The 16315-nt window shown below is 42.5% G+C and overlaps 1 protein-coding gene across 4 annotated transcripts in view; it reads right to left on the bottom strand.

The window, feature by feature from the left end:
- The window catches only part of FAM172A (family with sequence similarity 172 member A), a 366710-nt gene that overhangs the window by 219385 nt on the left and 131010 nt on the right, over nucleotides 1–16315 (bottom strand). For all 4 annotated transcript variants that reach the window (XM_014936846.1, XM_014936845.1, XM_014936847.1 and 1 more), the window contains one exon: nucleotides 10283–10501. In XM_014936846.1, the coding sequence (XP_014792332.1) occupies nucleotides 10283–10501 (219 nt within the window). The remainder of the gene's footprint in view (nucleotides 1–10282; nucleotides 10502–16315) is intronic.

Raw genomic sequence — 16315 nt, 5'->3', positions numbered from 1 at the left:
AACCCCTCCAGGGATGGGGCAGCCACAGCTTCTCGGGGCAACCTGGGCCAGGCTCTCACCACCCTCACACCAAACAAGTTCTTCCCCACATCTCAGCTCCATCTCTCCTCTTCCACTCACTCCCTAATTCAATGAGAACCTGATAAAACCAGACACAGTATTCTTTTGCTGGTTTGTTTTGTTGTTTTTGTTTTTTTTTTTTTTTTTTTTTTTTTTTTTTTTTTTTTTTTTTTTTTTTTTTTTCCAGAGGCGTAGTGGCCTAGCAACCAGGAACAGTATTTTATTAAAGAACTAAAAAATTTGGTTGGATGCTCGGTGAATTGGGGAACCGAGGATCCCTCCTGCTCCACCATCTGAGAGTAACATGGGCAACCAGAGCCCATGTGACCCCGATGTGCCACCCCCATAATTACTCACCAGTATTAGAAGCGACATGATTACGTTCATCAACAGCTACTAACCCTGGGGACCTCCCTTCTGTTCTGAAGAACCTGCTCAAGGCAGTTGTGATACTCTCCTCACTCCATGCTTCTGCTGAAAGTACCAAACTAGAAGCCCCCAAACTGTTGCTGAAGAGCCCAGAAAAACCTAAGGCTCCTCAACGCACGCAACTCTTGGTAGCTCTCAAGTTGGTCTTACATTATTCCGTAGTTTCTCTCCAAGCAGTGCCATCTATTGGGAAAACTAACTAAAATTCAAGTATTGCTTGGTAATAAAGGGAACACAGCTCATTGTCTATTGACAAATTCACTCTTGCCAAGGACTGATCAAAAAATGCAGAGGAAGAGAATGAGAATCAACTGTTGAAGGGTAGAAGAGCGCGGGCGAACAGCATGCAGCCCATTCAGGGGAGAAAACTGGCCACCGACACCGCCAACCACAAAAGACAAAAGGCATTTTTGATCAGTTTAGCATCCCCTTTTTTAGCCAGGGAGAGAAGGATAAAACAAGGACTCGGCTGAGAGAGGAACGGCGAGATTTCTCAAAATTTAGATGAGGTCACGGCTGGAGAGGCTGTAAAGCAGACTACCTTAGGAAAGACTTCTGCCTGAGCAGTATGAAAATGAAGTTAACAGCTCTGAAGTTGGTGAAAGGTAGTTCTCAGGGTGTGCTGATCGGCAACGGAGTTCACTAAGGCATAGCAAGAACGGAGGTCACGGCTCTGCTCCCCTCAGAGCTCACAATAAGGCATATTTCTTTGCCTGTACAGCGACGACAATGAGCTGATTAAAAAGATAAACCTCGTTCTCAAGAGGTAAATAATTCAAAATAACACGGCACAGTAAGTAAACTCACAAAAAAGTAAGGATTTGGGGTTAGTAAAATCCTTTCCTTGCAAGGATTTTAAAATGCAACGAATGAAAGGGCTATAATAATTAATTTTTCAAATCGACAGCCACCTATGAATTGCAGAGCAGGAACTGGCATTTTTTCTGGGACAGCTTATTCCACATTCGTCCCTGCCACTATTTCCTCCACTACTTCTAGCCCCTTTGGCAGCCGTTGCTGCTGCAGGCAGCCAAGCAGACTACAGAGGAACTACCAGATCTATCTTAATCCCCAAAATTAGATTTTTGCATTTTTTTCCTATTTTTTTTTCTGATTTTCCCCTTTGTTTTCCGCAGCAGATGAGGTGAAAACAACATCCTCAAATGCACTGTGCATCCTGTGCCCCGGTCCCCTGTCTGCTGACATCCATTTCCTAGGACTCCACAAATATTGTTCTCCTGACCTCTGGGCATTGTTGTTGTCCTCAAACCCCAGACCACTAAATATTTCTAGAGGATTGGGGTGGGGTGGTGAATCCCCACAGAAAAGGGTTATTTTGCATCAGCACCATTCATCTTAAGATGACTATATAGATATTTATCTCAGAAATTAACATTTGTCATCTCTCAGTATATCAAGGCTCTTGTGGCTGACTGGTCCGCAAGAAAAAAGCATGTAAAGAATCTCCAAGTTTTGCAAAACAGGTGTATGTTGCCACTCGAGCCCCCGCTAAACTTTTTCTGCCGTTTTTCCCCAACACACTGAAATCTAGCATCAAAAGGTGTGACTGCATGCAGTAGGTTAAAGGACATTATGCTTGTTTTGGGTCTCAGCTAAAAGGATATTATCCTTTGATTCTGCTGGGTAAATTACAAAGGATGCTTGCAGAGAGCCATCTGCACTGGCAGGAGGATGGACCAGAAGACCTTTGAGGTCTTTTCAGTTCTTCCCTGCAACTGCTCTACGATCAAAGGAAGAGGGGCAGTACCTGAGTAGACGAAGTTTGAATGATTTCATTCACCTTTGCCTTCAACAAGTAGGTCCTCTTTCCACTGAGGTGGTTTTCTTTCCTGGTACCTCGCTAACCGGCCAGGTTTACCAACCCTGAGTCCCACCTGAAGGGAAGGAGGGATCTTCTGACCTGCCAGAGAAGGTCTTTAGCTTCTTTAGCACAATGGGGAGCACCACACAGCTCGTGGTGGGAGGAGAGGCACAAGCTGGTCCTTTCTTTCAGGAACTCACACGGCTCACCTCGCATCTTGGGAGCCGGATCTAACAATGCACATTTCATCAGCCTCACGTAACAAACGTTCTGAAAGAGGTAGATGGCCCCCATTTATTCCTTTTCTTTGATTAAACCACACTCCTGAAAGGCAGAACAAAGGGAGGGTATCGCGGAAAGAGCAGCCGGTGGTGCTCTTGAAGAGATGCAAAATCTTCCCTCAGTGATTATCTCTGTCTCTGATTTCTCACTTGCTCAAAGAAAAGAGGACAAATACAACTTTTCTGGACTGGCAGCTGCAAAACATACCGTAAGGTGGCTTTAAAATCCCAGGATTTCTTAAAATACCTAGTTTAACTGCACAAGCTAAACAACCTATGCATAAATTATTGAATACTATTACAATTTAAGCTCTATATACTTTAGCTATTTAATGTAAGATGAGTGTTCATTGTAGTTTCTAGAGAATGCAATATGACATATACACATTTTTCCTGTTATATAGAAGCTACTAGAGAAATTTAAAGCTTCTCTGACCCTTTAGGAATGATGCAGAGGCCTCACTGTAGGTGCTCAGTGCTATTGCAGATTCTTTAGAGTCTCTGCTGGACTTCAGCTACTGGGCCAGGGGTGGTGCAGGTCCTACAAGACATCAACCAGGTCTCTCCACTGTCCCAAACACCCCGTGGCACCCAGAATGTGATTGATATACGTCCCAGCCCCTGAATTGCAGTCTTTTTAAACAGCACCCAGGGGTACGAGGGACAACAATAAAGTTGTGGTAGTTTCCAAGCAGTTCTCAAGAGCTTTCCATCACCAGGATGGTTTTGCTGTTGTGGAGATGTGAAAGGGGTTTCTCAAGAACGTAATGGGCTTTAGAAGGTAAATATGGACAAGGTAAAACCATGTGTTGTTTCAGAGCTATAGGTAAAGCAATGCTGATAGTTGTAAAAGGAGGGTGGGGGGCAAAAAAAAGGCAATGTGATATAAACATTGGGCTGAGAGAGCTGCCTGCCTGGAGCTTTGTCTCTTATAGAATCATAGAATGGTTTGGGTTGGAAAGGACCTCAAAGATCATCGAGTTCCAACCCCCCTGCCATGGGCAGGGACACCTCCCACTAGAGCAGGTTGCTCAAGGCCCCATCCAGCCTGGTCTTGAACCCCTCCAGGGATGGGGCATCCACAACTTCCCTGGGCAACCTGTTCCAGTGTCTCACCACCCTCAGAGTAAAAAATTTCTTCCTGAGATCTAATCTGGATCTTTTTTCTTCCAGTATAGAACCGTTTCCCCTTGTCCTATCATGTCCTTGTCTCTTGTGGTGGGACAAAGGGCTGATGGTCTCGGTCTCAGCAGCAGGATAACACCGTGGCACAGGCTCTGGAGGACCACCTTGCCAAGTCCCAGGGCGGGCCAGAGGGAGCCAGCATCTGCCCGGGGAATACATGGGGTGGACCAGACCCCCCTCCAACCCCAGGCAACTGGTGGGACCTGGGAAACGGCTCCATCTCCAGCCTCAAATAAATGTCACCCCACACGAGGGGACACCCGGGGGTGACCCCTGCATCAGGTGGTGCCGCCTGTAAGCCCAACCCCAACAACGAGCAGAAACACAGTCACTTTCACCAGGATCTCCTGCCCAACAGCCACCACCACTGACCCTATTAATAAACCTGCCTTTTACCACCTTCCCCTAAACGCTGGCACAAATTGCCCCGATGCGTCCGTCCTTAGCACAACAAATTAATTAGTTGCACACGATCTTCTCCCATTTAATCTCCCGCAGAAAACGGGGAAAAAAATTATTTATGAAAAGTGTGCTACATCCGAAATTAATTCAATTTCGCTGGTGTGCTGCTGGTATAAATAGCCCTGTTATAGGCTGTGCTACGGTAAAAATAATATTTGCAGCAAGAATTATTAAAGCAGAGAGGCTCGGTGGAAAAATAAAGGACATACAGGGCGAGGAAAGGCTTATCCCTTTTGCCCAGAAAACCTGACCCCATCAGTTGGTTTGATAAAAGTACTTCTTCCTACTTCTTCCCTCGCTGCCTCTTTGATATCCTTCCACTATTGTGGCAGCAACATTCTTGCAAATTACTATTATTATAAAATTATGCGATTTATACTTTTTCCTTTAATAACATTTCAGAATCCATTCAGTATACTTGTTTAAGTGGTGAACGCTATTTAGAAGGGGATAAATACTGATTTACATTTCTAAGTGTCTTTTAACATAGAGAAGACACTGTCAATGTGAAAATCTGTAGGGAGTGGGAAGATGGCTTGGAGGATGGAGGGAATAATCATGTCACATTTAAGCCCGTATGATCTGTTTCCATAGAAAAAGGTTAGAGATCAACAAATTCTCAGTTTGGTTCAGTCATAAATGAAGGTTGGCCAGGGTATTAAGTTTCTGGGGGGAAGCATTAGCCAATACGTACAGCAGCAGCCTCTGGTGGTCTAAGAAAAAATGGTAGTATGTATAAGTAAGGCTAGAAATATGTTTTTTAAAGGGATGTATGTACATATTTAGCTATTTGACTCAATCCTCCGTTCAACACATTAAAAAACAGATGCTTTTAAAATGATCTGCTGGCAATATGCTTGTTAAAATCTGAACAGTAAGAGTATTAAAATTCATATGCATTCATTAGCATGTTATATAAATGTAAAATGCTTTTGTTTAATCATTCCATAAAGTATTATAGTCAATGCTGATTATCAAGAAGGTTTTTTTTTTTTTCCCCTTGGTTTGCATCGACAAAAAAGAAACCAAATTTATAAGATTGTTACTGAACTGATGACATTTTCTGTCTTCACTTGCGAATTCAGTTGGCAGATGTTTTCAAGAACAAAAAATTCTGTCTTATTACAAAACATATTAAGCAGGTTTTCCTGCCATAATGTTTGACATGATGTTTATTGCCCAGACCAAACCAGTCCCTTTAACAAGCTATAATGTACGCCAGAAAGTACATTATTTCATAGTTAAGGAAACTTCCAGCATGAAACAATAAGTACTTTGATCTTTCAAGCACTATGCTTAATGCACTACACACTCCCATAGTCGTTCTTATTTGTAGTCATTTTGTAAAAAAACACAGTACAATTTGAGATTCTGTATTTTAAGGCTTCGCTTTTACATATTCTTGAGTGTCCCAGCTATTTCTTGGTTTTTTTTTTTTTTTTTCTATAAAAATAAAGAAAATACTTAAAGAAATGTTAACCACAGAAGAGTTCCATTTTTCCAGTTCTTGGAAAATCTAACTGCACAAGTGGAAGAATCATCCAGACAGCTCTAATTAGTTCAAAAGGCATTTCCTCATCGGATGACGACAGATCTCAATGACCCTACGAGAACATAACGGGGGATATTTATTCCTACTACTTAACAGTCTGAAACAATTTCTCCAGCGTGTTTGACATAAACAAATTTTCCTTCAATGTTTGGTGGAAGTGACACCTTCTTGTGGGGGTATTTTTCATCTAGTCCCTCCGTAGTGGTTGGCCCTGCTTGGCAAAGATGTAAAGGCTGACTCAGGTTGCTCAAAATTCTTTGATGAGGACCGTTATGAAGCATACACCATCCTTAAATATTTCTGTGGCATGACAATATGTTTTATTTCCAGAGCTCAGTGAGTCAAACGCATGCTCTACTCCACAGAAAGTAAAGGTCGTGTATAAATTGTCCTTTGAGATATTACCCCAACCTGTGGTTGCCGTTAAGACAGTCCCAGGGGGCAAAGGAACGGAGGTTCCTGCAGCTCCCACAGACCCAAGGACCAGCAGCAGTTTTATTGTTTTAAGAAACCTTTCTATATTAGAGCCTTATAAAGAAAAATACCCAAAGAATGACAGAATCACAGAATGGTAGGGGTTGGAGAGGACCTCTGGAGATCATCCAGTCCAACCCCCTGATAGAGCAGAGCCACCCAGAGCAGGTTGGACAGGAACGGGTCTTTCAGAATAGAACACCAACCACATCAGAAAACTCAATTTCAGCCAATTTGCCCAGGAAAGGAGACCACCACCCACACTGTCACTAAAACTTATGCTACTTATCTCCTTGGTTTGAAGGAAATCAAATCAAGGCAACGTCAACAGCGACACGTGAGGCGCAGAGCCGTGCAATAACGACACGGGGATGGAGTCATGCATGTTACGTTTCGGGGGTCAAACCTCCCAAAGCCAAATTTCGTGCCTCAGCGAGCAAAAGAGTCACATGAAGGTGGAACTGCTAAAGAGGTATCAAAAAAAAAATAAAAAAATACACTGTCAATGTGAAAATCTGTAGGGAGTGGGAAGATGGCTTGGAGGATGGAGGGAATAATCATGTCACATTTAAGCCCGTATGATCTGTTTCCATAGAAAAAGGTTAGAGATCAACAAATTCTCAGTTTGGTTCAGTCATAAATGAAGGTTGGCCAGGGTATTAAGTTTCTGGGGGGAAGCATTAGCCAATACGTACAGCAGCAGCCTCTGGTGGTCTAAGAAAAAATGGTAGTATGTATAAGTAAGGCTAGAAATATGTTTTTTAAAGGGATGTATGTACATATTTAGCTATTTGACTCAATCCTCCGTTCAACACATTAAAAAACAGATGCTTTTAAAATGATCTGCTGGCAATATGCTTGTTAAAATCTGAACAGTAAGAGTATTAAAATTCATATGCATTCATTAGCATGTTATATAAATGTAAAATGCTTTTGTTTAATCATTCCATAAAGTATTATAGTCAATGCTGATTATCAAGAAGGTTTTTTTTTTTTTCCCCTTGGTTTGCATCGACAAAAAAGAAACCAAATTTATAAGATTGTTACTGAACTGATGACATTTTCTGTCTTCACTTGCGAATTCAGTTGGCAGATGTTTTCAAGAACAAAAAATTCTGTCTTATTACAAAACATATTAAGCAGGTTTTCCTGCCATAATGTTTGACATGATGTTTATTGCCCAGACCAAACCAGTCCCTTTAACAAGCTATAATGTACGCCAGAAAGTACATTATTTCATAGTTAAGGAAACTTCCAGCATGAAACAATAAGTACTTTGATCTTTCAAGCACTATGCTTAATGCACTACACACTCCCATAGTCGTTCTTATTTGTAGTCATTTTGTAAAAAAACACAGTACAATTTGAGATTCTGTATTTTAAGGCTTCGCTTTTACATATTCTTGAGTGTCCCAGCTATTTCTTGGTTTTTTTTTTTTTTTTTCTATAAAAATAAAGAAAATACTTAAAGAAATGTTAACCACAGAAGAGTTCCATTTTTCCAGTTCTTGGAAAATCTAACTGCACAAGTGGAAGAATCATCCAGACAGCTCTAATTAGTTCAAAAGGCATTTCCTCATCGGATGACGACAGATCTCAATGACCCTACGAGAACATAACGGGGGATATTTATTCCTACTACTTAACAGTCTGAAACAATTTCTCCAGCGTGTTTGACATAAACAAATTTTCCTTCAATGTTTGGTGGAAGTGACACCTTCTTGTGGGGGTATTTTTCATCTAGTCCCTCCGTAGTGGTTGGCCCTGCTTGGCAAAGATGTAAAGGCTGACTCAGGTTGCTCAAAATTCTTTGATGAGGACCGTTATGAAGCATACACCATCCTTAAATATTTCTGTGGCATGACAATATGTTTTATTTCCAGAGCTCAGTGAGTCAAACGCATGCTCTACTCCACAGAAAGTAAAGGTCGTGTATAAATTGTCCTTTGAGATATTACCCCAACCTGTGGTTGCCGTTAAGACAGTCCCAGGGGGCAAAGGAACGGAGGTTCCTGCAGCTCCCACAGACCCAAGGACCAGCAGCAGTTTTATTCTGTTTCAAGAAACTCTCTATATTAGAGCCTTATAAAGAAAAATACCCAAAGAATGACAGAATCACAGAATGGTAGGGGTTGGAAGGGACCTCTGGAGATCATCCAGTCCAACCCCCTTCCAGAGCAGGGCCACCCAGAGCAGGTTGGACAGGAACAGGTCTTTCAGAATAGAACACCAAGCACATCAGAAAACTCAATTTCAGTCAATTTGCCCAGGAAAGGAGACCACCACCCACACTGTCACTAAAACTTATGCTACTTATCTCCTTGGTTTGAAGGAAATCAAATCAAGGCAACGTCAACAGCGACACGTGAGGCGCAGAGCCGTGCAATAACGACACGGGGATGGAGTCATGCATGTTACGTTTCGGGGGTCAAACCTCCCAAAGCCAAATTTCGTGCCTCAGCGAGCAAAAGAGTCACATGAAGGTGGAACTGCTAAAGAGGTATCAAAAAAAAAATAAAAAAATAAAAAGGTTCAGTTTCATCCAGGGGACACTGGTCCATTTCCTGGAGAATAAAGCAACATCCGTCCACCGTAGACAAGTTCCGACCCTTCCGAAGCAGGGTCTGGCTGTGGGGCAGAACAGCATCCCTCAGAAAAAGCAGTGGTGACTTTGACTATAAAAAATAAAAAGGTTCAGTTTCATCCAGGGGACACTGGTCCATTTCCTGGAGAATAAAGCAACATCCGTCCACCGTAGACAAGTTCCGACCCTTCCGAAGCAGGGTCTGGCTGTGGGGCAGAACAGCATCCCTCAGAAAAAGCAGTGGTGACTTTGACTATGTACATGCATCCTTTTGTTTCCCGTTCTCAGCAGCCAGACAGCTCTCAAAAAACACCGCAATATTTACGGTATTTGTGATAATCTGGCATCCAGGTTACAAACCCTTTTAACCAGCCGGTGTTTCTCCCACACACGATGCTATCACAAACCACAATTAATAGGAAGACGTTAAAATTTAAGATGATCCTGATTGCTGTTTTTTTTTCTCTGTTTTGCACCATATACATTTTTACTGTTTTAACTGCGCCGGGGCGCTTCTGACAACGTTTTACCCTTTGAATGGAAACGCTAACTTTCATAATAAGGGCTTTGGAAATTGCATGACTCAGTCTCGAATGTATAATGCATAGTATGTATATGAAGCAGAATGTGTCAAAGTGCAAATAATATTGTTTGTGCCCCCTGCAGAATTAGAAATCCTCGGGTAGCACTGTTATAACGATCCCATGCTGGTAGCATTACAAAGTGCAAAGGTTCACTGAGTAAGAAAAGAGCAAGGGACAGAGTTTCCTCATTACACCATTCCCGAACTATTCTAGCTTAAATATTTATTAAGATATTAATAACTCTCCTCCTTTATCTGCCTTCTGAAGTTCAGCTGAAACACAATGGATGGCTGCTCATATGAAAACAATACATTATAGGGTAAATCTGCTACCACACAAGATGAACACCGGTATTTTCCGCAATACATTATTAATTCAGCAGGTAATATGTTAAAAACCTATCAGGCTATAACTACTGCCTCCCCAGTATAAGACAGCACAACACAATAAATGCATGCATGACATGTGAAGCTAATATTTTGCCTAAGCTGCACAAGAAAGTGTTCCTTACGTACACCTCTGTTTATAAAATCATTTTTACAAAGTCTTCCTTAAATCACTCCCTTTCTTGATAGCACCAGTGAGTTCCTCTGGGGTTTATTTGAAGTTCCCCTTTGAAATTAGAAAGGAATGTTTTGCAACTCTTCCCAAACTCCGCATTTGGCAAGTGACAAAAAATATCAGTAGAATAAAGAGCCAGGAACTCTGGATGAACTCTTGAATGCCATCTCAGTGCTGTGTTTGTTTTTTACCAAAAAAAAAAAAAGCACCCCGTTTACCAGCCAGTATGGACAGTAAACACATCTATAAATCACTAAAGAAGGGCAAAGGAAACCAAAAGAAACTTACTCTAATATACATCTGCATAGTTTCTTTCTCTTTTTGCGGATTTCGATACTTTTCGTAGAAGTCACGTCGCTTCTTTGTTTCTTTCTGGATTTTATCTTTTCTTTCCCTCTTTTCGGCAGGTTCATCTGAGCTATCAGAAGACAGCTGTACTTGGGCTTTTGTCTTCTCCACTTCAATATAGTTCTCATTGGGATTCAGTACTATTACTCCATAGCCTTCCTGTTGTGGAAGAGAGAGAGACACACACACACACCCACAAAAAGAAGAAATATGAAAAGGGAGATTTAATGCTTGAAAATGCTCTGCATATTTATTTAATGCTCTTAAAAACTTTTATATTTATTTCAGTAAGTTCGCACAACGTGATTTATAGAAGGGTGTTTTAAGAATATTCTGTTTGTTTCTTTTCTGTCATTAAAAGGATATTGATGTGTGAATATGTGTCTGTGCGTGCACTTATGCTCACGCACATCCCTCAGCGTCAGAAAAGTTGCCTGTTTTTACCTTTAAAATAATTTAATATGTTGTTTTATTCATAAGCACTTTATACGACTTTTTCAGAAAACAGTAGGGGAACTAAAAGGAAAATATTATTTTAAGAACTCTGCATAATGATGAATAAAAAAGCTTTATACCCAGCCAGTAAAAAACTGTAAAATAAAAAGGATGGAGGAATTCCATATACATATATATATACACACATCTAAAATAAAGCAAGCATGTGGAAATTATTCACCCCAGTATAAAATAGTAAACCCTTTTGTCTAGCTGACAACGAGCAGACCATGCAGAAGCCAATAGCGGCCCTAACAATGAATCAATACCACCACTGATTCAGTGGTCCCGCTCACAAGTCAACTCTTTTTGCTGTGGGGAGGACGACTTTCAAGTGTATCTTTAAATCTGCTCTAAAACTTCTCCGGGATTACGTCCCGTATTCAGCAAACCCGGAGAAAATTCGTGACCTGCAGGATGCTTTTTGAGCATACCAGCTGCATTTTTGTGCCTCAGAAAATGAGCTGGTTGGAAAAAAAAAAAAAAAATAACACCAAAAACCATGAATTTATGAATGAGAAATAAATCTTGAATAAATCAGCCAATCATTTTATTATGATTTTTAAATGATGGCAAATCACACAATAACGTTCGCGGAAGATATAATGGCGAAGGCAGGGAGAAAAGGGGAGCACGTGCGTTTAACAGATGAGCCCTTAAAGTTACCATGGGCTCCCAGTCAAAACCAAGCCATCCTTTAAGAGTAAATTTTAATAAAGACTTACTTTTTTGGAAACGTCTATATTAATTATCTAGCTGAACAGCTTCATTTCCAGCTTTTCACCGGGTGCTTCGCTCTGGGCCGGGCAGGAGGATCAAAGAGGTTCCCCCCGTACCTAGCTGGCCAGAGCAAAAAAAACCCAACAAAAGATACTTTATTTGGGGCTGGCTTTTATTCTAATCTGTCGGGCCATTCACAAACCTTGTAGCGCATTGTGGCCACTGTCAGGTAGACAGATTGTCACTCGGTGATTTTCTACAGTTGGACACACTCGACTAGTTATCAAAATCGCATCTGAAGGCAGCTCCCTACCCCTCGTCCTCGCGCTCCGCTCAGGCGTCCGCCGGCCCTTCTCCTCCCACCGAAAAATAAAAGCCAAGTTAAAGGGCACGGTTGCACTCTGCTAAACAGGGTGAAATAGAGGCATTCAGGGCACTGTCTCTGGCCTAAGGGATGTCCCCCCAAAAAAGAAAAAAGGTCACCACAGGCCACCGAGAACATCGCCCCCGGGCCCGGCGCGGGGCGGCATGAGTAAGTGGTCTCCTGTCACCCTTCTCCCCTGCCCGCCCCAACGAGGGGACACCCAGAGGGTAAAACGCCAACAAACGGGCCAAAAAAAGTACATAAACCAAGGGGGAAGGGCAAAGGGCAAAGGGAAAATCAAAGAGAGAAGTTTACAATCGACCCTGGCCACCGCTGGTGAATGGTAACGCTCTGGACCATCAAGACGTCGAATCTCCAACTTGGGAAATGCAAAGCCCAAAATCCATCTCCGGGGAGAACACCCCTCTCAAACATTCCTGGTTCACACGCCGCAGGCGAAAGGATGGGTTTCGGGCTCCCAAAGGACAGAGTTAGACCAAGTTTTGGTGATTTTGGGGCTCCTGGTGCTGTTGGCCATCCCAACCCTCTCCTTTGGAAGCGGGGACCTTCTCCTACCCACTTTTTTCCCCTCCCCGCACAGCCCCGAAGGCAAAATTTGTGTTTTTATTGCAGGTCTACAAGTGCTACAGGGATTTGAAACTCGGCGTCCACTCCAAGCTGACCACAAAACAGACACATAAATCATCAAAGAAGTAGAATTTGTCTAAGTTATTGATTATGTAACTGAAAATTACATGACTCATTTGTCCAATTTTACGAGGACACAATGTCAATTTTTCACATAGACATCAACAGATGAAATATGATTCCATTTCTAAATTCACTATTTCGTAGATCAATTAAAGGATTTTTATCAATTATATTTTAAGCAGTGTAACATGCCTACCCTTACACTTTTTTCTTTCATTTCTCCCAGACAGCAGGCCTTTCCTATCAGTACAATTAAAATAATTAAGTAATAACTAAGACGGGCTTTCCCATAATTGAGAGAAAAAATAATCTTGCCATTCATAAGACTTTCTCTTAGGAGAGTAATCTCTTTTCAGATTGTTTTGCTTGCGTGACATAGTGTATTTCTCCTTCCCTTGTCCTTCTGCCTCCTGAATTGCAAGAGGTGAACAATGGCAGCAGAAAGAAGATGTGATGGTAAAAGGTAACACGGAAAAACAAAATGACTGGTAGAATTGTACCCAATTACAACCTCTCACATTCAGCCTTAGCCCGGGTTTTTTCTACTGAACGTGAACACTCAGCTCTAGATAACATCTATGTAAACACTGCGGCCTCTAAGTTGGATTAATTCTCAGAAGATGTATTTCACAGGCGCATCAAACTTTGGTGCAGCCAGAGAATTACCCTGGGGCTCCAGGGGGACACGGTGGGGCTGAGCAGGGGGCAAGTCACCACCAAACTGGGCACACACAAAACTACTGATATATCTCAAAAACAGGGCTGTGAGCAAACTTTAATAGTAGCCAAGACACGCAGAGAAAATCAGAGTCACTAAAAAAGCGTCTTTTTAAGTGAAAGTCGTGTCCAGAAGTGCATACCTCACCACGTCATTTAAAAATATCGATTATTTCAGTCACGACGACCTTACAGAGTTATTAAAATGTAGTGACCTATGATGTCAGTGGCAGTTTTTAAGCATGAGGGATGTTTCTGACACATGTAACGGGCGCAGTTCTTCCCTGTGTCTCCAGCACACTCAGAAGGAGAAACCCCTGGCCAAAGAGCTCAAGTTTTTTCCTGGTGAAAAGCTAAACTTTGGTACAAACACCCTCCCCCCCCTTCCCTCCATCAATCATGAGCTGACAGAAGGAAGCCAAGCCCCGCGCTCTGCCACATGTCTGAGAGAATACAGATGCTGCACAGAAGCCCAAGTCTGCCCGTGGTGTCCCCCGTCAGCGTATCGGTGAGGGGACACCACGATCAGGATGGACACTCAGGCTCTCACCTACCAACTCCACGGGAAAAGTCATAATTTCTTCCTCAGACTAAACCACCCAGTTAATTTCCCCAAGTTCCAATGCTTTCGGATAGGCAAAATGTAATTTTAACTACTGGCATCCTCCTAACTGAAAATTACATGACTCATTTGTCCAATTTTACGAGGACACAATGTCAATTTTTCACATAGACATCAACAGATGAAATATGATTCCATTTCTAAATTCACTATTTCGTAGATCAATTAAAGGATTTTTATCAATTATATTTTAAGCAGTGTAACATGCCTACCCTTACACTTTTTTCTTTCATTTCTCCCAGACAGCAGGCCTTTCCTATCAGTACAATTAAAATAATTAAGTAATAACTAAGACGGGCTTTCCCATAATTGAGAGAAAAAATAATCTTGCCATTCATAAGACTTTCTCTTAGGAGAGTAATCTCTTTTCAGATTGTTTTGCTTGCGTGACATAGTGTATTTCTCCTTCCCTTGTCCTTCTGCCTCCTGAATTGCAAGAGGTGAACAATGGCAGCAGAAAGAAGATGTGATGGTAAAAGGTAACACGGAAAAACAAAATGACTGGTAGAATTGTACCCAATTACAACCTCTCACATTCAGCCTTAGCCCGGGTTTTTTCTACTGAACGTGAACACTCAGCTCTAGATAACATCTATGTAAACACTGCGGCCTCTAAGTTGGATTAATTCTCAGAAGATGTATTTCACAGGCGCATCAAACTTTGGTGCAGCCAGAGAATTACCCTGGGGCTCCAGGGGGACACGGTGGGGCTGAGCAGGGGGCAAGTCACCACCAAACTGGGCACACACAAAACTACTGATATATCTCAAAAACAGGGCTGTGAGCAAACTTTAATAGTAGCCAAGACACGCAGAGAAAATCAGAGTCACTAAAAAAGCGTCTTTTTAAGTGAAAGTCGTGTCCAGAAGTGCATACCTCACCACGTCATTTAAAAATATCGATTATTTCAGTCACGACGACCTTACAGAGTTATTAAAATGTAGTGACCTATGATGTCAGTGGCAGTTTTTAAGCATGAGGGATGTTTCTGACACATGTAACGGGCGCAGTTCTTCCCTGTGTCTCCAGCACACTCAGAAGGAGAAACCCCTGGCCAAAGAGCTCAAGTTTTTTCCTGGTGAAAAGCTAAACTTTGGTACAAACACCCTCCCCCCCCTTCCCTCCATCAATCATGAGCTGACAGAAGGAAGCCAAGCCCCGCGCTCTGCCACATGTCTGAGAGAATACAGATGCTGCACAGAAGCCCAAGTCTGCCCGTGGTGTCCCCCGTCAGCGTATCGGTGAGGGGACACCACGATCAGGATGGACACTCAGGCTCTCACCTACCAACTCCACGGGAAAAGTCATAATTTCTTCCTCAGACTAAACCACCCAGTTAATTTCCCCAAGTTCCAATGCTTTCGGATAGGCAAAATGTAATTTTAACTACTGGCATCCTCCAGGTAACTCCTTCTGGAGGTCGAGGACTCTGTGGAAACTCCATTTCCAGCTTCATAAATATAAATACAATTAATACCAATTATTAAGCCAGCAAACAATGATGAAAGGGAAAGGAAAAACAGGCTGACAAAGTCAAGTGTTGGGAAGGATGAGGAATCTCAGTTACACTACCTTCACTACCAAGCCAGGACAACGTGGAAGGGTGTTTTCCACCCCAAGGCATGAGCCAGAAATGGAGTAGCACTTTCTGCCTCTCACTGGAAGCTCAAGTGTTCAAAATGGGAGGAATACCAAAATTATTGCCTCTGACAGCAAGAGCAAGGGTAAAAAAAACAAAGAATCCCATGGTATTTGAGGTAAATTCCGAATCTTTTGAAACCCCTTTTGCCTGGGCACATGAATAATGAGCCGAAAGCCTTCAGCTCTGCATGTTAATCCACCACGATGGGACACCATATGTGACCAGAGAGGTCAGGGCTGGAGAGAAATCTTTTGACCTGTGTAACTACCTTTTTAGGGACTGCGAGAGAGGGTCTGAAAGAGGTGATTTTCCTAAGCTCCATCAACACGAATTTCCAAGTTCAGGTTTCTATGGAAATTGTTGGCGAGGGGAGCAGAGTTAATTCCCGGGAGGGAACACAACCCAAAGTGCTCGGCCCCTCAAACCCACCCGTGGTTCACAGGGACACGGCGAGGTCCACGCGTCTTGGACCTGTTTGTTTTGCACCTTCTCCATGGGAAGAGTCCATTGATGCCACCGTTGTAGGTGGGAGAGCAGGATGAGGTCGTGACAACCAATGGGGAGCCACTGGCTGCAGCGTTAAAAAGCAAACAGAGCTGCTGGAGATGCAGCCCAGCTTGAAAAATGCCCCCCTCCATTATTTGAGCAATTTTCTCAAGACGTGACCTGAGACCGAAACGCCCCGAAATGTCAGTTGACTCC

This window comes from Calidris pugnax, unplaced genomic scaffold (genome assembly GCF_001431845.1).
Source record: "Calidris pugnax isolate Ruff unplaced genomic scaffold, ASM143184v1 scaffold40, whole genome shotgun sequence".
In the NCBI taxonomy this organism is placed as follows: Eukaryota; Metazoa; Chordata; class Aves; order Charadriiformes; family Scolopacidae; genus Calidris; species Calidris pugnax.
Note: the sequence above shows the minus strand (reverse complement) of the source record. Positions and strands in the feature narration are given on the sequence as shown.